The sequence below is a fragment of the Trichechus manatus genome, unplaced genomic scaffold (genome assembly GCF_000243295.1).
Source record: "Trichechus manatus latirostris isolate Lorelei unplaced genomic scaffold, TriManLat1.0 scaffold00139, whole genome shotgun sequence".
Taxonomy (NCBI): Eukaryota; Metazoa; Chordata; class Mammalia; order Sirenia; family Trichechidae; genus Trichechus; species Trichechus manatus.
The window spans coordinates 3,076,959-3,103,106 of NW_004444075.1; the positions used below are offsets into that span (position 1 = coordinate 3,076,959).

At 35.2% G+C, this 26,148-nt stretch overlaps 1 protein-coding gene across 1 annotated transcript in view; it reads left to right on the forward strand.

Moving 5' to 3' along the window:
• CLGN (calmegin) overlaps positions 1-26,148 on the forward strand; it is a 64,570-nt gene that overhangs the window by 16,145 nt on the left and 22,277 nt on the right. The window contains exons 3-8 of the mRNA XM_004385474.3: positions 3,330-3,403; positions 4,053-4,111; positions 7,480-7,621; positions 11,540-11,621; positions 13,061-13,253; positions 16,883-17,072. Coding sequence (XP_004385531.1) covers positions 3,330-3,403; positions 4,053-4,111; positions 7,480-7,621; positions 11,540-11,621; positions 13,061-13,253; positions 16,883-17,072 — 740 coding nt within the window. The remainder of the gene's footprint in view (positions 1-3,329; positions 3,404-4,052; positions 4,112-7,479; positions 7,622-11,539; positions 11,622-13,060; positions 13,254-16,882; positions 17,073-26,148) is intronic.

The window sequence follows — 26,148 nt, forward strand, 5'->3', positions numbered from 1 at the left end:
TCAGTGGTGTGTAGTACATATTACAATGTAGTACATATTATAATGTAGTGGGTATGTGTATAAGCTATGGAGCTAGACAGTCTGGGTTCATATCTAAGCCCTCCAGTTACCTAACTGTATGACAGTGGGCAAGTTACTTTGCCTCTCTGCCACAGTTTTCATCATGTGTAAAATGATAGGATAATAGTACTTTACTCATAGAAGTGTTGTGAGGATTAAAGGAAGCACCACCACTACTACTACCACCATCATAGCAGCTCACATTTACATGATCCTCACAACAATGCTTTGCACATAAAAAATTCTCAATGAGCATTAGTTGCTGCTGCTTTCAAATGCCTGAGTTTTCTTTGTGGTCCAAAATGCCATCTTTCTCCTTTCCCCATCTCTGTGTTTCTGATTTCTTAACTGTCCTCTTGTCACCTAACAGTGAAATTTAAGAGTTAGGTTTGAACAGTCCTACATACTTTCTAAGCTTTTTATCTTATTTATGTGTTTATCATGCTATTTCCTTTGCTTCTAATGATTTTTATCCCCAAATAATGTCACTTGTCAGTCTTTTCAAGGCCAGATGTCTTAGTTATCTAGTGCTGTTGTAACAGAAATACAGTATAAATACAGGCATTGGAAATATAAATGCTGTTATGACACAAATGAGTGGCTTTAACAAATTTATTTTCTCACACTTCAGGAGGCTAGAAGTCCAAATTCAGGGTGCTGGCTCTAGTGGAAGGCTTTCACTCTCTATCAGCTCTGGCAGAAGGTCCTTGTCGCTTTAGCTTCTGCTCCTAGGCAGTCTTCATGTGGGTTGACATCTCTCTTCCCCCATCTCTACTTCTTTCTCTTGCTTGTTTAATCTCTTTTATATCTCAAAAGAGATTGATTTAAGACACACCATATACTAATCCTGTGTTGTTAATATAACAAACACAACCTATTCCTAAATGAGATTATAACCACAAGCATTAGTGATTAGGATTTCCAACACATATTTTTGGGGGCACAGTTCAGTCCATAACATTCTACCCTTTGCCCCCCCACCAATTCATGTCCTTGCCACATGCAAAACACATTCACCCCATCACATCATCCCAAAAGTCTTTCATCAACTCCAAGTTCAAATTCTCATCTTCTGAATCATCTAAATTAAATATGATTAAGACTTTGGTCATATTCCATCCTAGGTCAAAATTCCTCTTCATATGGGAACTTGTGAAGTCTACAATACAGGTTATCTGCTTCTAAAATACAATGGTGGAACAGGCATGAGGTATACATTACCACTACAGATGGGAGAAATTGGAGGGAAAGAAGGGATAGCAGGCATTAAGCAAGTCCAAAACACAGCAAAACAGTTTACATTAGTTCTCAAGGCTTTAAAATAATCCTCTTTTCTCTGAGATCATCTAGGCGACTGACCCTGCCCTGCAGACTCTGGGTGTTGGCCGCACCCTCTGGATTCTGGGTGGAGGCTCCTAGGTCCTAGGTTTCAGCTCCACCTTCCAGGCCATCTGGGATGGCAACTCTGAATCCTCAGCTTTAGGCGGTCCCATTCTCCTAGTCCATCTGAGTGGTGACCTCAGCCCTGGCAGGCCCGATTTTTCTGTCTCTTGGGCATGGCAACCCCACCCCTTCAGCTTTGGGCAGCAGCCCCATCCCCCTGGCACACCTTAATGGCAGCCTCACACTCCAGAACCAAGTTGGTAAAGATCCAGCTCTTTGAAACCTAGGAGCCTGTGGCCCCATCCTTTGAGATTTAGAAGAACATCACCCCGCCTTTTGAAACTGAAACGGCCCTGTTTCCCACCCTCCTTCCAGCAGTTCTGCTTATCTCTGAGCTGCTCCAGGGATGGTTCTTTTCTTTTCTTGGAAGACAACAAATGTAGCTCCTTTGGCCTGTTTCCTACCTATAAAACTCCAAGAGGCCGACATTCTCTGCTTTCATTCTTTCTCTGTCTCGTTCAGTCAAAGCTGATGAGTTTTCTGCTGTGGTAGTTAGATCCATAAGTCACAGGCTTAATCTCCTTAACAAAAGTTTGAGTAGACACATCCTTGGTGAACACTCTAGGACATGTCCTTACTTTGTACAACAGAATTTTCCAAATCTTTAAGTTCTGTTTTTACTTTGCGCAGTTCATTTTTAAGCCCATCTCTTTCCTCTCACGTTTTATTATAAGCATCAAGGAGAAAACAGCCCCTTTAAGATCTTGCTTAGAGATCTCGTCAGCCAAATATCCAAGTTTAACACTTAAAAGTTCTACCTGCACCAAACATTTGAACATAACTCAGGCAAGTTCTTTGCCACTGCATAAAAAGGATCGCCCTTCCTCCATTGTCCGATAACATGTTCTTCATTTTCTTTTATAGCCTCCATAGAAGCACATTTAACATCCATATTTCTAGCAGTATTCTGTTGCTGGCACCATATGTGTTCTCTAAGACGACAGAGACTTTATAGCTCTCATCACTTCCTTCTGAGCCCTTACTAGAATTGCTTTTGATGTCTATAATTCTACCAACAGTCTCTTCAGGGCAGTATAGGCTTTTACTATTAGGCATCTTAAAACTCTTCCAGCCTTTACCCATTACCCAATTCCAAAACCACTTCCACATTTTAGGTATCTGTTAGAGCAGCACCTTATTCCTGGTACCAAATTCTGTCTTAATTATCTAGTGCTGCTATAAGAGAATACCACAAATGTGTGGCTTTAACAAACAAATTTATTTTCTCACAGTTTAGGAGGCTAGAAGTCTGAATTCAGGGTGCTAACTCTAGTGGAAGGCTTTTTCTCTCTCTGCCAGCTCTGAAGGAAGGTCCGTGTCTCTTCTGAGCTTCTGCTTCTGGGCAGTCTTCATGTGGCTTGGCATCTTTCTTCCCCCCATCTCTACTTCTTTCTTAAGACACACCCTGTACTATTCCTGTCTCATTAACGTAACAAAGACAACCCATTCCCAAATGGGATTATAACCACAGACCTAGAGGTTAGGATTTACAGCATATATTTTTTGGAGACACAGTTCAATCCATAACACTAGGTCAAATGTATCAAGAGACCTTCTCTAATTACTTCCTCCCATTCCTCCTGTGTTAGAAGGAGTCAGTGTATCCTATGTTTGTACATATAGTATCTTCACCATCATTTTATTTATTATATTCTCTTGTATTTTTTCACCACTAGGATAAAAAGTTTTGAGATCAGAGACCATATCACCTCACATCTGTATCACCTATATGTGCATTACATACTAGGTTTTTAACCGTGAGATTATTTAATTAAAATATTTATAAAGATGAATAATTTTAGATTTTTTTTAAATCTGTTTTCTAGATTAAATATAAGACACCTCAACCTATAGGAGAAGTGTATTTTACAGAAACCTTTGATACTGGAAGGTTGGCTGGGTGAGTGTTCATTCAAAAAAATGTTTTCCTCGATTTGATTAGCTTTTTGAAGTTACTGATTATCGGCCTCTACTACAGAACTATAAATTTTTTAAAAAGTACTTATTTGTTGATAATGTAAAGTAGTATCTTAACACATTTTTGTGATTGATAAAGGTGTTTAATTCAAATAGTTATTCATTTGTACAAAGAAAATATGCAAATGAATTCTGAATATAAAGAAAAAACTTTTAACATTTCTTCATTCTCTAGAACAGATATTACCAATCTAATTGCACATGACAAATTTGAGTTACTTTACCATCCTAAATAGTGGTAAAAGTAATAAAAGTTAATATTTACTGATTATTATGCCAGGTGCCATCCTAAGTGATAGGTAAGTATTATCTTTATTTTACAGGTGAGGAAACTAAGGATTAGTGTGCCTTGCCTGTGATCATACAGCTAGTAAACTGAAGACTCAAAATTTGGTTTAACTCTAGCCTTGCAGCCTATGCGTAGATATCCTCATTTAGCCTCTTAAGTAATCATTTATTCTTGAAATAAAAATGTGCTGGTACTCTTTTGTTGTGTTTGTAATATGAATTGTATCTATAAATTACTAGCTTTATTTTTAATGGCATGCATTTGATTTCAACTTTATTTACAGGTGGGTCTTATCAAAGGCAAAGAAAGATGATACAGATGCGGAGATTTCTATATATGATGGTAAAATATTTATTTAAATATTAGATATAACCAGTATGTCCCAGAATTCAGCAGCCTTTGAGATTATACGTCCATTAAATTGTATTTGACCTGAGGCCCCATCCTGCTTCACAATAGAATGTTCAGTCTTTTATCTTGTCTCTCTAATGTTTCTGAAAATCCCCAGGTACTTCATGCTTTGCCACCATCCAGTTTTCTAACTCTGCACAGCTGAATTTTTATTCCACTGTGTTTAGTCTCCTGCATTTCTTAAATCAGTACTTCCCAGGCTACTGCTGTTCTCTACTTTACTCTTTCATCTCTAGCATTAGCATAAACAGACTAAGTTATAAGTTATGGCAAGATTTTCCTGGTGGTTTGGAAACTATCAAAGATAAGTACCAGACAGAGAAAAATGTATGAGAGCTACAAGATATATGGCTACTCCTGGAGCCCAGGCCTATATCCATTATCATAGGATCTCTGACAGTATTGTTAAACTTAGTTACAGAAACCAATATCTTATATACAAGGGTCGTTTTTTTCCTCCCTGGAGTATGACAAAAGACTTTTGTCCTCCCTCTAGTCTAAAGCTAGCCTCTTCAATTCTTACATCCTGAAACAAGATCGGCTTTTTCTCAAGATGACTGGTAGTAAGAATTTACTTTCAGAGGGCCGCATACGCAAAAGGATGTGATCTCACCCTCAGACCCCTCAGGCAGTTACATCAGAACAACAACAACAAACAGATAACAGCACGTGTAGGAGGAGCTCAGCTATCTAGTTCCTTTTCATAGTTTCTGTTTTGGTCTGAGATAAAGATAGGCCTGTGTGTCTGTCTTTGCGGCTTTCTCCATCCTAGCAAATCCCCGTGCTTATATATACCAAAAAAGAGCAGTACCGTATACACAGAACAAGCAACCCTCTATTTGATCTAAATCCATTTAGAGAAAAGAAGCATCAAGACTTCAGGGATATATCCATTGCTGTAGAGTCAGTTCCGACTCATAGTGACGCTATAGGACAGAGTAGAATTGCCGCGTAGAGTTTCCAAGGAGCAGCTGGTGAATTTGAACTGCCGACTTTTTGGTTAGCAGCCTGAACTCTTAACCAGTGTGCCACCGGGGATCCTCAGTGATAGAATGCTGCCTAAATTATACCAGCAAAATAAAACGCATTGTCAAATAGATTGCTTAACTTTAAAAAATATCTGTGTTTAGGTCACTTTATAGTTTTTTTCCAAGAACACTGGGTAGATATTTGCTTTACATTTATATTTTAGAAGAATTCATCGATGGAGAAGCCCTAAAATTACAATATGGTCTATCTCACAGGTGAATTTAAGCCTCTGTTTCTTGCTAGACAAAAATGGCTCTAAGAATTTAAATGATTTTTTTCCCCCAGCTTAAGTTAAAAATCAAACAAACAAGCAAAAAACAAACATCTTCTTAGTATCCAAGTTTGGTCTGTCATCTTAAATATCCAAGTAAATAATTTTCTAGCGTACTAGATTAGCTGTGATTTCTGACTGATGTTTTTCCTTTCTTGAAAGCAACTTTGAAAGATATGGGCTCTATTTAATTGCCACTTTCTGAAAATGGTGTTTGGGTATTGATATTAGCAGTGTTGTATACATAGTGGTTAGTTGAGAGAAATACCAGATTTCCTTTAAAAAATATTCAGGTTTCACAGTAATTAATCATTGCTTCTATCAAGTACCACCTGAGTAAAACTCTCATTTCTAGTTTTTTAGGAATAACTAAATTTGATAGGGAACATTATGTACTGGGGTATAGGTGGTGCATTTGGGGGTTAATTATTTATATTTTCAGATTGTTATTAATAAACATTTAGACATTGCATTATAAATATCTTTTAAGTTACCGACTTTCAGGATATCTTGTGAAATCATGTGGGTATTATTTGGAGATTGACAGATTACTTCTTTTTAAAAATTTACTTACAACAGAATTGATATTTCCTGGTTGTTTTCCAGAATTTGTCACAAGTTTTCTAAAGTTGAAGTGCTAGATGGTACCTTTTTCACAGCTGATAAATTTATTTACGTAATTTCCATAAAATCCTTTGCTATTAATATCCCGAAAATCCACAAGATAAAGTTACTTCATAAAAGAAGTTTTTTTGTTGTTGTTGTTGAAACCACAGGTTAGTAGTGATAATACAATTCGTTGTTGATGTGAGAGAAGGAAAACCAAATAAATGCATCAATTTAGAAAAGGATAGTATAAGCAAATTAGGGGGGAAAGGAGAGAGAAACCTGGAAGCTTTAAAAAATGCATCTTTAAAAGCTCAGGGAAGTGTGCACAAATGATAGACCAAAGAAAAAAAAGAAACCTAAGGTAAGACTGTTCAGGTTGTTGCATTGTTGAGTTTTTTGTTTTGTATTGATGGGGGGAGGTAATATAAAGAGCATCAGTGATTTAAAAATGCCTGTTAATAAACATTTAAAGTTATCAGAATACTTGGAAAATAGCCAGTTTGTGCTGAATTGAGTTTTCTTGGGATAGGCAATACCTATAATTTTCAAAACCAAAAGATTTTACACAAATTACTGGAGAGTTTTTTTGCCCCCTGCTGTAAAAAGAGTAAAGGAATAAAGCCCAACACGAGACCCTAGGGCTAAGTGTAGCCTCCCTAGCTTTGCGTTGTATGCAGCCTGCCGTCTTATTTCAGGAGCTTCCTCATCTTAAATTCCAGCCGAGCGAGGGCCTCAACTCAGCTCTGCCATGTTATTGTTTAGAGCTTATCCAGTGCTTTGCTGCTTTTCTGGCCAAAAGTTCTGAGAGCTGATTGGCTTAGTCTGGGAAGGGTGATTACAATTTATGTGAATTGAGCATACAGTTGTCAAATTAAGATTTAAATTTCTACAGTGGCTACTGCAAAGTAAGCAAAGTAGCTGATGAACGCCATGTATTTCAAAATAAACAGACTGAGGCAGTCTGCTCATTTATGTTAAGGATGCTCTTTGTCTCATATGCAATTTTTAAATATCTTATTTTAAAAATGCAGTGTCAGTAGACCTTATGAGACAAGCCACATTTTTGTAATTCCACTGATTAAAAAGTCTCTTAGAGAACACCAAAATAAACCAGATTTAGAAGTGCCTTGATCAGATATTGTAGTGTTTGCTATTTATTTGTTTTTACAATTAGAGCTAAGAAAATGAAACGTGTCTCTAATGGGGGGAGAAAAAAGCAGGTATGCTTACAGTTACAGATATATTATTTCCTGATTTAAAAATTTGTTTTATTTTTCCTAAATTAGCCTTCATGGGAAAAAAATGATTGTTCACCACTGCTAATAAATAATTCTTAAGTCACTGTTTTCTGTCTCAGTTTAATTTGCTTTACTTTATCTCTATATTTTAGGAAGATGGGAAATAGAAGAATTGAAAGAAAACCGACTACCTGGTGACAGAGGACTGGTGTTGAAATCTAGAGCAAAACATCATGCAATTTCTGCTATATTATCAAAACCCTTTATTTTTGCTGATAAACCTTTGATAGTTCAGTAAGTTTTATTATGTTTCTGAATTTTTTTTCTGAATTTTGTATTTTGTATAATTTCTTTTCTGAATATAGTTTACATTTGGATAATGGGTGTAAAATCTAGATTTCCCTTTTTAGTTTCACCTCAAGAATAAAAACGCGCAGGTACACACACACACACACACACACACGCAAAATTTTAAATGAAGAGCAGGTTGATTATAAAATGATGATTATGTAACATATACTATAATATATAAAATTTGACCACCATAAACTACATAAAAACCCATTACCATTAAGTCAGTGCCAACTCATAGTGACCCTGTGGGACGGAGTAGAACTGCCCCATAGAGTTTCCAAGGAGCACCTGTTGGATTCGAACTGCCGACCTTTTGGTTAGCAGCTGTAGCACTTAACCACTGCACCACGAGGATTTCTGTAAACTATGTAGTACATACTAAAATAGCTATTTTAACTGTTCTCTTTAAATTACTTGCTCTTAAGACATTAACCTAAATATAGTCACAGTGGAACCATAAGTGTTGCTGTTAAACCAGTCGTAAGATTCAAAGGCAGAGAATTTACTTTAAAAAGGAAATGTATATATATGGATCAGTTTCTTTCAAACGTGGAACCCTTTTAAAAGGCACATATTTTCACAGACATCCCCTCAGCCCCAGTATTGACATAAACTGGTTTTGTTATGATTTGCTTAAATGTATACTGTCATAAAATTAAGCATAAACTCAAGTTTATTTCACATTCACTGCTATAAAACCACAACAGATCTACAAATTAAATGCAAACACAATTACAAAACCAATAAAATTCAAATTAGAAACAAAAAGGAAATGTATAAATGTTATTCTCTACCTTATATCAGAAATTTTGGCTGTCCAGAGTTAATTACAGCATATGAAAAGATCATTTACCTGTAAAAATGTATCACTCCAAACTACTTTTTTTTTGTTAACATGTTCTTATATGGAATAACTAAAATACCGTTTTGTATTTTAGAGATTATTAAATTTGGTGTAATTGGTATAATTTTTCAGTTGTGATACTTTGACTTAGTCAACATTAAGCCATTTCACTGAATTGAAAATAAATAATAATATCAAAGAGTATATGACCATTATTTGAAATCAGAAATATTGTTGTAAGTACTAACTGGGACTAATGTTTGAGCTTGTTATTGTTGTTACTCAGAGGCTTTTTCTTTTGAAAGTTTGAAGGTAATCTTACTCACTCTATTGGAACTTAATGAAAATAATATCATTTCCTGTTTTGATTCTTGAGCCTTAAATGAAAGGGTAAAGGAAAATAATATAAAGTTCTCCAGAATAAATGAATTAAATTTAGTATTTTCTGTATAAATTACTACTAGGCAAGCGAGCAAATGATAGCTTGCAAGATTAGAAACAAGGTTGGAAAATAAGTCTAAAAAAAATTAGTGAAGGAGTTGTGAAATGACTATCCTGAAAAAAGAAAAGGAGAGTCAAGAATTGAAGTTTTTCATGTCCTCAAAAACAATTCAGAGAAGAGAGTGAATGTTTGTCTTAATATTGAGAAGAAAGAAATGGGCTAAATAAGAAGTGATTTTATATTAAATACAGTAATTAATGTGGATTTTTGACATAAATTTATTCTAAAGCTTTTTTCCCAAATTGTGTATATGTTAATACGTATTATGTGGTCATATAAGTTTTGGAAACTAAAAATATTTTACTCTTAGAGACAGGATGCCCTTAAAGACTTTGAGAAGTTCTACTGTATAAACCTGCTTTTACCTTTAGTACTGTTTCTCAAACATATTTAATCACAGAATTTGTTTTCCCCCAACAATAATTACTATTTCATGGAACAGTTTGGGAAATGATAACTCTTAAGAAATTATTCATTAACATATATTCTGCATACTTAGTTTTCCTGTGACTTGAAGTTTAGCAGAAGTCAGCCATATGATGTACATTTCACTAATCTTCTAATCCCTGATGAATTACTTATACTAGGCACAAGTTAATGACTTGAAAACTCTGAAGGTTTGCAGTGTATAAGAAATACATGAAGTGATTGAATCTAAGCATAATAAGACAACAAAGCTGTGTTGACATTTATAGCTTATAATTTATGAAATTGTCCTTTTTAGTTCCTACCTTTTCACAAAACCTTTGTATTAAAAAAAAAAAAAAAAAAAAAGCCAAACCAGTTGCTATCAAATCAGTTTTGACTCATAGTGACCCTATAGGACAGAGTAGAACTGCCCCTATAGGGTTTCCAAGGAGTGGCTGGTAGATTCGAACTGCCCATCCTCTCCTTAGCAGACCAACATTTAACCACTGTGCCACTAGGGTTCCTACCTTTTCACAAGACCCTTTGTCTTTAGATCACCTATAATAAAGCTTTTTAGTTTATTCTTCCTAAAAATAGTGAATATTTGCCTTTAAGCCACATTGGGCACCATTTCTTCTACATTCTAGCCTTCAAAGACGTAAGTTCATGAAAAAATTACTTATCTATTGTTTAAAGTAAGACTATTGATACGGCTTTGAGGAAAACAAACTTCTTTATTTAAAAAAAAACATTAAAAAACCTTTTTTTCTGATTGTAACAAAAGCTAACTTAAGCATTTATTTGCTCATCATTGTACATAATATCCTTTAATCATCGTAACAGTCTTTTGAGGTGTAGGTACAGGCAATGTCTCTATTTTATAGATGAGCAAATGGAAACTTAGAGAGCTTAAGTAACTATAAGAGATAGCGTAGAGAGCTGGAACACTACAGTAAGTCGCAGAATCAAGAATAAATGTCAGGTCTTTCTGACTCCAAAGTACATACTTATAACCACTAATGTAGACAGCTTGACAAATAAAGCATAATAGAAAGTGGGAAAAACAATCATCCATAATTCTGCAACTCAGGAGAGAGAATTATTTAAAATTTTATTGTATCTCCTGTTTTTTTAAATGTAAAATATATACACTAATTGAGTTCAAACAGCTATAATTTTATATCTTTTGTTTTCACTTTCTTGTCACTAAAGTTTCTTCAGAAACATTTGAAACTACAGTCCTTTATTAAAGTTATCACTAGTTCCTAATGCTTCCCTAGTTTTCATATCATACTGTTTTAATTCACGTAACCAAATCATAACCCTTTGGTTTTCACTGTTTTTTGTTGCAAATAATTAGTCAAATGACCAAAAATTTTTTCTAAATGCTGTTCAGTAAGTCTGTGCCTCATTGCCAAAGCAAGACTTGTTTTAAAACAATCTTACCAAGAATTACTCCATGTGGTAAATCCATGAGAAGGCTGGCATTTCACTCTTTGACCTGTTATACCATATTTCTCATACTTCCTGGCTGTTAAGGTCTGTGAAACACTCTAGGTTATTAATTGAGATTCTGAAATCTTTTGCTGGAACTGTTTAATTGAATGTACAACTTACTTAACGTGGTTTAGATGTAGTTGAGCTAAAAAGCAAATTGATAGTGAACTGGGTGTCTAAAGTCATTAGCAATTTCTTAGATGTCTGTTGCTGTAATTGTGGTCCTTGTAGACTTTATTTATTTAGCTTGTAAAGAATATAATGTATAGTGCCTTCCTTATCTGAATTTGAAGTTTCCTATTGTAGTTTTAGTCAAAGTATTATATTCTTAATTCAGTAGTTTTGGTGGAAAAAATGGTTTCAATAAATTGGTTGACTTTTTTGTAGTTGATTATAAGCATTCTGTTTTTAATATTTTGATGATGTACATCATATTGCAGTAGTTAGAAAAGCATTTCTGGTTATTATAAATGTAGATATACTTTAGATGAGCTTATTTGTAATGTGAAATATGTTTTAAATTAATTGAGAATAATACATTAGATTTTAAAGAACAATTAGTAATTTTTATTTATCAGCGGTATGATTCTTTTTCCCCTACATTTAGATATGAAGTAAATTTTCAAGATGGTATTGATTGTGGAGGTGCATACATTAAACTCCTAGCAGACACTGATGATTTGAATCTGGTATGATATTTTAATATTTAAGACCCTTTTTTAAAGTTAATAAGTATTTTTAAAGAATAATTGATAAAATTGGAAATTTTATTTTCAACTGAAATTGAAAAGACCTTGAAAGTTTTTCTTTTTCCCGTATCAATTTATAGTTTTTACAGTCTGTCTTTACGTTTCATATAAAGTTGTGTCACTTGATGGCATCAATTTTGTAATCTTTAGCAATATTAAAAAGTTTACCATGTCTGTAAACAAGAAATAACATGATGTTTGTAAATGCCATTGAAAAATTAGAATTATTTTCTTTTCAACATAAGGATCACAAGTTCATTCATAGAAGTAAAATAATTTAGCAAAGCAGTGAAAAGAAATGACCTAAGAGCCAAATAAAAAAGGAGGGTCCATTTAGGGATTGACAACCCACAGAAGATTGAGAAAATAACTAATTTAAAAACTATTTTCTTAAAGTGGCTTTTATAAGTCTTAGAGGTTGTGTTAGGACCAGCTAAGGTTGGGGACATTTCTAATAACATTCTCTTGCAGGAGGCACGTAACCAGAAAAAGATAACTGAGATATCGATGAGATGCTCATCAGAGTGTGTGTCTGTGTATAGGCTATGAAGCGTGGATTAAAGTCTTTAGGTACTATTATTAGGAAGAGGTAAAGGAGATGCCATTTGTAGTATATGTTGAAGCTCTTGTTTTCGGTATCATTAGGTGTTGATCACCTGAAGATACGATGACAATAATAAAAGCTAATGCAGAGTATTTTTATAAGCGCTTCATCTGGTTAGTTCACTTAATCCTCAGAGAAACCTTGTAAGGTAGGTGCTTTTATTATCTACAGAGATGATGAAACAGAGCTACAGAGAGGTGAAGAAATTCGTTCAGGTCTATGCATAACTAGTGTAGGTGGCAGTGATAAGAGTTTGAACCTGGATATCTGACTCCAGACCCCATGCTCTTAACCACTATGCCAGATATATTCCCAAACATTCTAGTTACTGGGTGTTAGAACAGGGACCATGTCTCTGTGTCTGATTCTGTGTCTGACTCTGTCTTCACTCTGTACTCGGATTGTCTTCCTGAATGAGAGTAACAAATAGCCATTATAGTCTTAAGGTCATAAATATATTCTCTTCTAATGTTAGTTTTCTTAATAAAATATTAAGATTTATGTAAAATAATTAAAGCTTATGCTGCTGCTAGCATAATTTATGCTTCTCTCCTGCATCTTCAGAAGTGGTAGGAACATGCTTTTTAAAAAAATCTAACAGTTTTCAGATATAGTCTATCATCTTACCACATCTTTATTGTCACATGTCATATGAAATCTTGGGCGAATTAACAGTTAATATATTTTTGTAAGTTCTGCACGATTGGATAGAATAGAGAATTCATTAAATGCTCTGTAATTCTTGACTAATTTCAACACTCATCTCTCTTTGAAGGAAAACTTTTATGATAAAACTTCCTATACCATCATGTTTGGACCAGATAAATGTGGAGAAGATTATAAACTTCATTTTATCTTCAGACATAAACATCCTAAAACTGGAGTTTTTGAAGAGAAGCATGCCAAACCTCCAGATGTAGACCTTAAAAACTTCTTTACAGACAGGAAAACGCATCTTTATACTCTTGGTATATCCTTTTAATTCATTAATTCAGAAATATTTGCTGACTATTGATATATTCATGGCAAATTTTTTTGGGAAACAAACATGGATCTTACCCTTAAGGAGCTTACCTTTTTGTGAAAATAAGACATACATAAATAATTATAGCACACAGTAGAAAGTAAGTGCCATATGAGAGAGACAACTGAAGTACAGTTATGAGTTCAAAAGCAGTACTACTTCCAGCTTGGAGCTCAGAGAAAGCCTAGTAAAGGAAATTGTATTTGAACTTTTCTTGAAGTATAGATAGAATTTGAAAAATCATAGCAATGGAAAAGGACACTTTATGTTCTGTGAAATTAGTGGTGGTGTAAAGAGGAAAAACTAGAAGAGAAGATAAAAGAGGAAGAGGCCCTGAATGCCAACCTAAAAAGTTTAAGCTTTCTTCTGTAGGCAGTTGCGATTATGGTTTGGTCCCACCTTGTTATGGGTGTGGCGTGGCACATATTTAAGTTTTGAAAGAGAAGGCGTTGTGTAACCATATATTAACATACTTAAGTATATGAGAGCTTGCACAGACTTTGGGGTGTCATAGAAGGCTGTTTCTCCCATTCTCAGGCACACTTGGTTATATAGCGTTGGTGTTTGATTTCTTAAAGTCATAGCATGTCAGAACCTAGCAGGACATTTTCCAGTGACTGTCAGCTTCCTTACTCATGTCTCAGCTCCATCCAAGACTGGTCATTTGATTTTTTTTCTGAAGGCTACATTTGCAGAGACATTAATTTTGTCTGCTAAGGCAGTACCCAGTTTTATCTTATTTTTATTGTCAGTAATTATGCCCAAATCCTTTTCTGAAATAATTGAAACACAATACTGGACATTTTGGAGAACATAAAGTAAAAATAATGGGAAAACCTGACTAGAAGAAATGAATTCAGTTTAATTTGGCTTTGTACAAACCTGGTCAAAAGCAGTTTGATGTAGTATGTATCAAAAGCAACAAGAACTTTATATCCTTTGAAACCACAGTCCCACTTTCAGGAATTTATCCAAAGGAAATAATCCAGAAGAAAGAAAACCTATGTGTGAAGATACACTGAAAATTTGAAGCAACCTTAATATTATAGTAGGGGAGTTTTTTTTTATCTAATACATTAAAAATGATAACTATGAAAATGTTTAGCAACGAGGGGAAATGCTTATAATATTACAATGGAGACAGAAAGCAAGATTCAAATGGTAAGCATATTATGTTTGCCACTGGGAAAATTACGCAAGCATATAGAAAAAAGACTAGGAAAGAAAGGACTAATTTTCGTTAAACACCTAATACGTGCTATGTTCTATGCTAGGCACTTTGTTTAGAACCATCACCTTGAGGTGAGTGGTGGTCTCTCCTTTTTGCTCTAGGAAACAACAGTAACTGGTAGGGCCGGAATGGAAACCGAAGGCTGACTCTTTAGAACACTTGCATTTCTTACTACTATACACAAAAGCTGATCGTTGTGCTAGGCTTATTGAATAACTTTTGTGAAATACCATTATATTTTTATAACATTATTGTGTACTTGTTTTAAGACCCTCACAGAATAACTTAAAATACTTTATAATCTAATGCCTTTTATTGTAGAGTCATTTAAAATATTTAACATAGTTTTCTAAATAGAACTTTTCTTGACCAAAGATTTTTTCACATATGCCTATTTGTAATTTGCTTTATTGTTGCCACGGTAGTTTTAAAAAATCAATTTCAGTTGCAGATTTTATTAAGAGAGCTTTCAAGATTTTTCTTGATTAAACTGAAGCTATTTTTTAATTAGGAAAGCTCTAGTAATACTTTGCATTTAAGATCTTACTCTTAGCTCTGCTTCAATCATGACTGTTTTTCCCTGGCTGTAGTGAATTGCAGATTTATAATCTCACCCGTAGTAGAAGAAGAAATAGTGGAGAAAAGGAGAAGGGAGAAACTATTGAGTGGGCAATTGCATTATTTGGTTTTGATATAAATAGTTCGATGGTGTTGTTACTGAAATCTCTGAAGGTTGTTATTTCTTCAGAACTATTTCTTCAAAAAGTGGTAGCTCACTTGAATCCTTAAGTCAGAATGATCCTGACATTTGTTGACAGCTCCTGCTTCCTTAGTTTATTGAAAGCAAGTGTTAAGCAGCTCTTTTCATCTTTCTCATTCTTTTCAAAGATCTAAATTTTACCCAATGACCTCCTATATTTACAGAAGGAGGTGGGGTCTTTTATTTTGTCATTACAAAAGGTAAGAGAGTCCTTTATGAAATTTTTGACTTGTGGACTTTTAGAAGGATAATATTTACCTGGAACAAACATGCCAATAAGTATAAACTTGGATATTTTAAGTCACCCTTAAGATATTTTATACTACAGTGTATGAGTCATTGGTTTTTAAATGCCAATGACCGTACCTTTAAAGATTTCTAGTCAATGATGATTTCATCACTGCCTTTAACATCCTTAAAGTCAAAAGGTACTTCCTGTCTCAGAGATGTTTGAATTAGTTTTTAAATGTATCCTTCCTTTATTTACACTCTTGTCTCATATTTAAAAAACGAAACAAAACAGCACCCCACTTGCCATTGAGTGGATTCCGACTCATGGGGACCTCGTGTGTCCAAGTAGAACTGTGCTCCAACACATTACCCATCTTCATGCCCAGAGCTCTCAGGATTCCTGTGCAGTTGTGAAGGAATTAACCCTAGTAATGTATTGTAATTGGCAGGTTTTCACTGAGTTATCTAAGGAGAGACTGGTTTCAAGTGATGGGAATCAGGGAATATTTTGTGTTGCCACTAATGAAATATGAGTAAATGGTGATGGCTAAGAGTAGACTTCAGAATAAGGCATAATTCATTTTCAGGGGATCTTACTAAGAGTGGACTTCTCCCATTGGTAATATGGCCACATTACACATTATGTTCTGTTAAAGTGCGTAGAGTTTAAAAGAAGCATGTGGAAAGGAGGCTAAAGAGACATGACAACTAAATGCAGTACCTGACTATGAACTTAATCCTTTGTTATAAAAGATATTATTTGAATAATTGGCAAAACTTAATAGGTTCTGAGGGTTAAATGGTAGTAATGTATCAGTGTTAATTTCCTAATTTTGGTGGCTGGCTTGGCATTATGTAGGATAATGCCTTTGTTTATAGGAAATAAACATACATTAAAATATTCAGGGGTGATGTGCATGAGGTTGGTAACTTACTCTCAGGTGGTTCAGAAAAAAGTTAAGTTCTTTGTAACCTGTCTGTAAGTTTGAGATTGTTTCAAAAAATTATTTTAAAATGCTGAAGAAGATTGGATTGTATTCTGTAACTACAAAAGAGTGAAGCTGATGTGAGTCCCAAACTGAGCTAGCTAGCTACTAGATATTTTTAATCTGATAAGTAGTGTAACTTTTTATTATAAAGAATACAGTTCAAAACAAAATGATATCTTTGATTTTAGAGAGTATTGTATTATAGTGATTTGAGCATACTTCGATTTAATACGTTGTTTTTTTCTGTACTTTTGGTTGGGAAAAAAAATTTTACCCACGACTTTTAGGGGAGTGTTATTTTTTAGAAGATTATGTTTAAAATGTCTCTCAAGGTGATATGTATATTTTAAATCGATCTGTAGTGATGAATCCAGATGACACATTTGAAATATTAATTGACCAAATAGTTGTAAACAAAGGAAGCCTTCTAGAGGATGTGGTTCCTCCTATCAATCCTCCCAAAGAGATTGAAGATCCCAGTGACAGGAAACCTGATGACTGGGATGAAAGAGCAAAAATTCCTGATCCTTCTGCCGTCAAACCAGATGATTGGTAAGCAGACAATCCAGTTCAAAACAAATTTCATCATTTTTCATAATTAAGAAATGAGACACAACATATTAGTGAAGTTTACAGCCAATGGAACTTAATTGTTTTTAAGATTAAAACGACTTATTTTGACTATACTGGGTGAAGTACTTATGTAAAATGGATTTTGTACTTTCCTACCTTTTAGTTGGAGCCCTGGTGGTGCAGTGGTTTAATTCTCATTTTAATTAATATTTTAAGTTTATTGTCTTTTTCAACATGTGTTTATTTTTTTTTTTATGCTTTCAGTCTATGAAGAAAAATTCCATGAATCTAAAACACAAACACTTTAATTTTAATTCCTGCTTTGATCCTTATCACTGTGTGTGTGTGCATATTTTATGTAATTTTTTCAGTCAATGTTATTTGGCCTTAAATAGCCATATCCTCAACATTTTATAAAACTATATAGAATTTGCTCATAACAAATTGACTTAACCAGTTTTCACTAGGATGGTTATTTGTGTTGTCTCCTTTCTGTAGGATTATGAATATTTTCCTCAAAAGAAAGGTTCCAGACTGCTGACTCAAGGAATTGGTAGCTCTGGTCACCTGTGTTCCCCAGGAAAATTCAACAGCTACCAATAGCCATTTTTAGTGATCATGTTTCCATAGAATTCCACCACCATTGTATTCCTCTATCTTCCTATCTTAATTGTCTTTCAGTCCTTTTGTTATGGCTAGCATTTCTGATTTTTATTATTCACTTTTTGTTTCCTTCGTTTGATAGAATCAGCTTTACTAGTTGTATTAATATTTTTCCAAAGCTCAACTTGCTTTGAAACATTCCCGTTACACTCACATTTAAAATTTTATTTGTTCAACCTTGATGATTTTCCTTTTCCTCTGATTTGTTATATTTTCCTTTTTTAGATTTTTCAAATTTCAAATTTTTAGTCATTCTTTATTTCTTTTTTTTTAATAACTCAGTTGATTTTCCCCAAGGTGCTTTAACAACACCTAACAGATTTTTGTATTTTGTACTTATTTTTTCATTGCTTTACAATAAGCTGTTCTGGTAATTTGTTATTTTTCTCCCTGACTCAGGTATTCTTTAAAAAATGTTTTTAGTGACTAAGTGACTGAATAATTTTTATCTCCTGCTCTTTCTCCTTCTCTCCCTACCCCCTCTTCCTTTTTCCTTCATTTCTTCTTTCTTCCCCCCTTTCTCCTTTTCTTTATTATATTTATTTAGCAGGGAGGGACTTTAAAAGTATAGAAATGTACTCCTACTACATGCAAATTAATCAATGTTATTATATTGTCAGATTTACTTAGGAATATTTTTAGTAAAAGAAATCAAACATTGCAGATAAAATCTTAAGTTCTCTTTCTAACCTTACCCATTCCTCATATCCTCTTTCCCCAGAGACAGCCACTACTGTGAATTTAGTGTGTATCCTTTAAGTCTATGTTTTCACATTTTATTTCATATGTGTTTACATAAAATATGTTCTTAAATTTATGTGAGTGATATCATAGTATACAATTTATGAAACTTTTTTCAGTTTATATTGATATATATAGACAATGTATAATTGCATATGGTAAATTCCATTGTGTGAAAATAGCAAAATTATCCATCTTCTTATGATATACATTTAGGTTATTTCCAATTTTTCACTATTGTTAATAATACTTGGAACATGGTCATATATTATGTGTAAGAATTTCTCTAGGTCTGTACTTAGAACTGTAATTGCTGGTTCATAGAATATGTATATCTTCAGCTTTGACAGATATTGCCATACTGTTCTCTAAAATTATTATAATTTACGTTTTTACACCAACAATATTGTTGGGATTGAAATTGTTAGCCAGTCTAATGATGGTGAACCTATATCTCATTGCTATTTTAATTTTCATTTCCTCATTGGTGACATTTTCTATGATCAGTAGTCATTGAGGTTTCTTCCATGAATTGCACTTCTTTTATGTACCCATTTTTCTATTGGAGCCTTTGTCTCTTTCTTCATAAACTTATAAAATTTTAATAATAAATTCTGGGAAGCAGTTAATTTATGTCACATATATCTTCTTCCAGTGTATAACTTCTGTTATAACTCTATGGTATTTTTTATTGAATAGTAGTTTTTAAAGTAGTTGGATTCTTCATTCTTTTTTTATTTTATAATTGCTTACTATGTCTTAGCTTCTTGTTTTGTTTTGTTTTGACATGCCCAAATAGGCTGCTCTCGTGCGCTAGTTTGATTACTGGCGCCTTTGAAGCTCTAACGTCCTGTCACCCAGTAGTTAGATCTGTTATTAAGTATGTGAGCCTAGGAGTCTGTTAAATTTTCTTGTATGGATTCAGCTCAGGTGTCCAGGTTGTCGGTCACCAAGTGTGTGGTGCAGGTTCTAACCTACAGGGTGATTGGTATAGGCACAGGTGTCTGGCTGCAGTAGGGGGTCACACATTGAGCAAGGCGGGGGCTGACAGCTTCCCCTGAGTGTCTGAAAGGAAAGCGTGTCCCTGTTTCCTAGGGCGAGTAGGTAGGTGAGTTTTGCAGCCGGACTGTGAGCATCCTATGCTGTTGGCTGTAAGGACGGGGGGGCACCACTTACCCTTGGACCCCTGTCACGGGTGGCTAGGTGGCATGGGTGGAGCCACCAGTCCTCAGGCCTCTGATGTGGGTACGTGAAGACCCTGCTTAATGGGCAGAGCAGTGTCAAATGTCAAGAACTTGCCACTTCACATCTGAAACAGTTGAAGTTAGGGTTCTGGTATACACCCTGTTGTACTGTGGTAATGAGGGCCTATGGTGTTGAGATGGGCCCACACAAGTCTCTGCAGGGGGAAAGGCACTCAGAGTCCATGGATCCCTTATGCCTGTGCCTAGGCAAAGGAGCTGTGCCTACCGTAGGTTTCTGTCTTAGGGGAGCTGGTAGTTTGTTTTTTCCCTGTCATCCGAGCTGATCCAGCCTGAAGGTTTCAGGCTCCTGCCAGGTCAGGTCTGGCAACTCCTTGCTGCTTCCAAACCGTCTCTCCCTCCCCTCCGCCACTCGGTCCGATTACTCAGCTTTGCCTTTGATGTTCAGCACTCCTAGATAGTTACATACAATTGATTCACTTGTTTTTTCGGGTCTTTGTTGTAAGAGGGACCGCAGGAAACGTCTGACTACTCTGCCATCTTGGCCCCGCCTCCTCATCATTCTTTTTATTTGGTGGTTTATGTCTTATGTAAGAAATCCTTTCTATCCAGTAGCATAAAATATATTCTCTGTATTTTTGTATAAGTGTTTCCATTTTGGTTTTTTTTTACATATTTACTACCTTTGAAACTTAACTTTTATATTTGAAATGAGATAGGAAACTAAAGGGTTTTTTTTCTCCCCCATATGGATGACCAGTTAACACTAAATATCAGTTATTGCGTTTTCTGTCCTAATAGGGAACGTTCCCAATCCTTATCTCCCCTTGCCTCTGTAGTTACTAGATTTTATTCTTTTGGAAAATTGTAATAGGATATTGAGTGGATTTGTTTTGAATGTGTAGATGTGGAGAGAATTTATATTTTTATGATAGTCTTTCCATCTTTAAAAATGACACAGCTATACTTTGCCATCCAATCTCCTTGGTTTCTAAGTTTGGATAGTAAAACTTTGGCTGATGAGTTCTGTTAGAGAGGCTGAATCAGCTAAATCTGTTTGCTTCCTAAGTTTTTAGATTCCATTTTTTTCTCTTCTGTTGGCTGATGAGCTTTTCCTCTTTGGGTTGTATTAGTGGTTCCTCTGGGGTTACAGTATGCATCTTTATCTTATCTTAATCTGCTCTAAAATAATATTATACCACTTCATGTATAATTTAGCCTTAACAGTATCTTATATTTCCCCTTCCATCCTTTTTAATATCATACAGTTTACTTCTACGTATACTGTAAATGCCGTAACATACTGTTTATTCTTCAAACAGTAATATTTTAAAGTTAAAATGAAGAAAAAGTCTGTATATTTACTACATATTTATCATTTGATACTTTTTTTTTCTATAAATCAGAATTTTCATGTCTTGTTATTTTCCTTCTACCTAAAAAACTTTCTTTAACATATTGTACTACAGGTCTGCTGGTGTTGAATTTTCCCAACTTTTATTTCTCTGAGAATTTCTTTATGTTACCTTCATTTTCACTGTTGTATTCTAGGTTGATAGTTATTTTTTAACAGTCATTCCTTGTCTTGTGGCTTGCATTGTTTCTGATGAGAAGTCAGTTGTTATTCTTATCTTTGTGTTCCTACACATATGTCATATTTCTCTGTTTGGTTTTAAGATTGTTTCATTACCAGCATTTTCAGCTATTTGACTTCGTTGTACCTTGGTGTGTTTTTCTCTGTGTTTACCTTGCTTTGGGATTTTTGAGCTTCTTGGAACTGTAAGTTTATAGTTTGTATCAAATTTGGGTAATATATGAGCATTATTTCTTCAAATATTTTTATGTCCCTCCCTTTATTTTTGAGGAAAGACTCCACTTATATGTAGGCTAGACTGCTTTATGTTGTCGCACAGGTCACTGAGTAAGGATTCATTCCTTTTTTTTGGTAAAAACCCCTTTTCCTCTCATGCTTCATTTTGGAAAGTGTGTATTCCTTCAAGTTCACTGATCATTTCTTTCAGTGTCTAATTTACTGTTATACCTATTCTAAGAATTTTTCATTTCAAATAGTGATTTTCAGCTCTTGAAGCTCTAGGTTTTTTTTGTTTTTATTTTTGTATGTATCTTCTGTTTCTGTCCTCATCATGGCCATGTTTTCCTCTGTTGTTGTTATTAGGTGCTGTTGAGTCAGTCCCCACTCATAGCAACCCTACATACAACAGAATGAAATCCTGCCTGGTCTTGTACCATCCACTTAATCATTGCTATGTTTGAGCACATTGTTGCAGCCACTGTGTCAGACCATCTCATTGAGAGCCTTCCTCTTTTTTACTGACATTCTACCTTACCAAGCATGCTGTCCTGTCCAAGGACTGGTCCCTCCTCATAACATGTCCAAAGTACGTGAGACGATGTCTCCCCATCCTCCCTTCTAAGGAGTATTCTGGCTGTACTTCTTCCCAGACAGATTTGTTTGTTCTTCTGGAAGTCCATAATATATTCAATATTATTCACCAACACCATAATTTAAAGACATGAGTTCTTCTTCTATCTTCCGTATTCATTGTCCAGCTTTCATATGCATGTCAGGCAATTGGAAATATGGCTTGGGTCAGGCGCACCTTAGTCTTCAAGGTGACATCTTTGCTTTTAACACTTTAAAGAAGTCTTTTGCAGTAGAATTGCCTGATGGAATATGTTCGTTGATTTCTTGACTGCTGCTTCCATAGGCATTGATTGTGGAGCCGAGTAAAATAAAATCCTTGACAACGTCAACATTTTCTCTGTTTATCATGATGTTGCTTATTGGTCCTGTTGTGAGGATTTTTTTTTTTAATTTTTTTTTATTGTAATTTAGATGAAGGTTTACAGAAAAAATAGTTTCTCATTAAACTGTTAGTCTGGATTCCCCAGTTGCGAGGATTTTTGTTTTCTTTATATTGAGGAGTAGTTGATAATGAAGGTTATAGTCTTTGATCTTCATCATTAAGTGCTTCAAGTCTTCTTTACTTTCAGCAAGCAAGGTTGTGTCATCTGCATAGGGCAGGTTGTTAATGAGTCTTCTTCCAATCCTGATTCTGTGTTCCTTTTTTTTTTACTTTTAATTTTTTTATTTTTTCCTGTGCAAAAATTTATACATACATTGTAATATGACTCTAATTGCTCTCCCCATAGTGTGACAGCACACTCCTCCTTTCTACCCCTGATTCCCCATGCCCATTAAACCAGCTCCTAACCCTCTCTGCCTTCCCATCTCACCTCTGGATAGAAGCTGCCCATTTAGTCTCTTGAATCTACTTGAGCTAAGGGGCACACTCCTCATGAGTATCACTTTATGTCCCACAGTACAGTCCAATCCCTGTCTGAAGAGTTGGCCTCAGAAATTGTTTTAGTTCTTGGCTGATAGAGAATCCAGGGGCCATGCTTTCTGGGGTTCCTCCAGTCTCAGACCATTAAGTCTGGTCTTCTTACTGGAATTTGAGTTCTGCACCCCACCTGTTTCCTGCTCCATCTGGGACTCTCTGTTGTGTTCCCTGTCAGGGCGGTCATTGGTGGTAGCCGGGCACCATCTAGTTCTTCTGGTCTCAGACTGATGAAGTCTCTGGTTTATGTGGCCCTTTCTGTCTCTTGGGCTACTACTTTCATTGTGTCGTTGGTGTTCTTCATTCTCCTTTACTACAGGTGGTTGGAACCAATTGATGCATCTTACATGGCCACTTGCAAGCTTTTAAGACCCCAGAGGCCACTCACCAAAGTAGGATGCAGAACATTTTCTTAATAAGCTTTGTTATGCCAATTGACCTAGATGTCCCCTGAAAGCATGGTCCTCAGACCCTTACCCCTACTACTCTGTCCCTCAAAGTGTTTGACTATATTCAGGAAACTTCTTAGCTTTGGTTTAGTCCAGTTGTGGTGACTTCCCCTGTAGTGTGTCTTGTCCTTCCCTCCACCTAAGATAATTCTTATCTATTATCTAGTTAGTAAATAACCCTCCCCATCCATCCCCACCCTCGTTACCATCACAGAATGTTTTCTTCTGTGTTTAAACCTTTTCTTGAGTTCTTATAATAGTGTTCTTATACAATACTTGTCCTTCTGTGACTGACTAAATTCACTCAGCATAATGACCTCCAGCTTCCTGCATGTTATGTTTCACAGCTTCATTGTTGTTCTTTATCGTTGCGTAGTATTCCATTGTGTGGATATACTATAATTTGTTGATCTGTTCGTCTGTTGATGGGCACCTAGGTGGTTTCCATCTTTTTGCTATTGCATATAGTACTGTAGTGAACATGGGTACGCATTTATCTATTTGGGTGATCTCTTATTTCTCTAGGATATATTCCAAGGAGTGGGATAGCTGGATCGTATGGTACTTCTATTTCTAGGTTTTTAAGGAAGTGCCAAATTGATTTCCAAAGTGGTTGTACCATTTTACATTCCCACCAACAGTGTATAAGTGTTCCAGTCTCTCCACAACCTCTCCAGCATTTACTATTTTGTGTTCCTTGGATTAATGCTAGCCTTGTTGTGGTTAGATAATATCTCATTGTAGTTTTGATCTGCATTTCTCTAATGGCTAATGATCGTGAGCATTTATTCATATGTCTGTTAGCCACCTGAATATCTTCTTTGGCAAAGTGCCTGTTCATATCCTTTGCCCATTTTTTAATTGGGTTATTTGTCTTTTTATTGTTGAGGTTTTGCAGTATCTTGTAGATTTTAGAGATTAGACGCTGGTCAGATTTGTCATAGGCAAAAATTTTTTACTAGTCTGTAGATTGTCTTTTTACTCTTTTGGTGAAATCTTTTGATGAGCATAAGTGTTTGATTTTTAGGAGCTCCCATTTATCTCAGCTCTCTTCTGGTGCTTGTGCATTGTTACTTATGGTTTGTATTGTGTTTATGCCATATACTAGGGCTCCTACCGTCGTCCTTATTTTCTTCCATGATCTTTAATCATTTTTGATTTTATATTTAAATCTTTGATCCATTTCGAGTTAGTTTTTGTGCATGGTGTGAGGTATGGATCTTGTTTCAGTTTAGTGCAGGTGGATATCCACTTATGCCAGCACCATTTATTAAAGAGACTGTCTTTTCCCCCATCAGCAGACTTTGGGCCTTTGTCAAATATCAGCTGCTCATAGGTGGACGAATTTATGTCTGGATTCTCAATTCTATTCCATTTGTCTATCTATCTGTTGTTATACCAGTACCAGGCTGTTCTGACTACTGTGGCAGTATGATAGGTTCTAAAATCAAGTAGTGTGAGGCCTCCCACCCTGTTCTTCTTTTCAAGTAATGCTTTACTTATTCAGGGCCTCTTCCCGTTCCATATGAAGTTGGTGATTCGTTTCTCCATCTCATTAAAAGATGCTGGTAGAATTTGGATTGGGATTGTATTGTATCTGTAGATCGCTTTGGGTAGAATTGACATTTTCACTATGTTGAGTCTACCTGTCCATGAGCAAGGTATGTTTTTCCACTTACACAGGTCACTTTTGGTTTCTTGAGGTAGTTTCTTGTAGTTTTCATTGTATATCTTTTACATCTCTGGTTAGAGTTATTCCTAAGTATTTTATCTTCTTGGGGGCTATTGTAAATGGTATTGATTTGGTGATTTCCTCTTTGAGCTTCTCTGTGTTGGTGTAAAGGAATCCAGCTGATTTTTATATGTTTATTTCGTATCCTGAAACTTTGCTGAAATCTTCTATTAGTTCCAGTAGTTTTCTTATGGATTCTTTGGGGTTTTCTGTGTATAAGATCATATCATCTACAAATAGAGATACTTTGACTTCCTCACTACCAATTTGGATATCCTTTGTTTCTTTTTCTAGCCTGATTGCTCTGGCTAGGACCTCCAGCACAGTGTTGAATAAGAGTGGTGATAAAGGGCATCCTTGTCTGGTTCCTGTTCTCAAGGGGAATGCTTTCAGACTCTCTCCATTTAGGATGATGTTGGCTGTTGACTTTGTATAAATGCCGTTAATTATATTTAGGAGTTTCCCTTCTATTCCTGTTTTGTTGAGAGCTTTTATCATGAATGGGTGTTGGACTTTGTCAAATGCCTTTTTTGCATCCTAAGATCATGTGATTCTTGTCTTTTGTTTTATTTATGTGATGGATTACATTGATTGTTTTTCTAAGTTGAACCATCCTTGCATACCTGGTAGAAATCCCACTTGATCATGATGAATTATTTTTTCGATATGTTGCTGAATTCTATTGGCTAGAATTTTGTTGAGGATTTTTGCATCAATGTTCATGCGGGGTATCGGTCTATAATTTTCTTTTTTTGTGGTATCTTTACCTGGTTTTGGTGTCACAGTTATGCTGGCTTCATAGAATGAGTTTGGGAGTATTCCAGCCTTTTCTATACTCTAAAATACCTTTAGTAGTGGTGTTAACTCTTCTCTGAAAGTTTGGTAGAACTCTCCAGTGAAGCCATC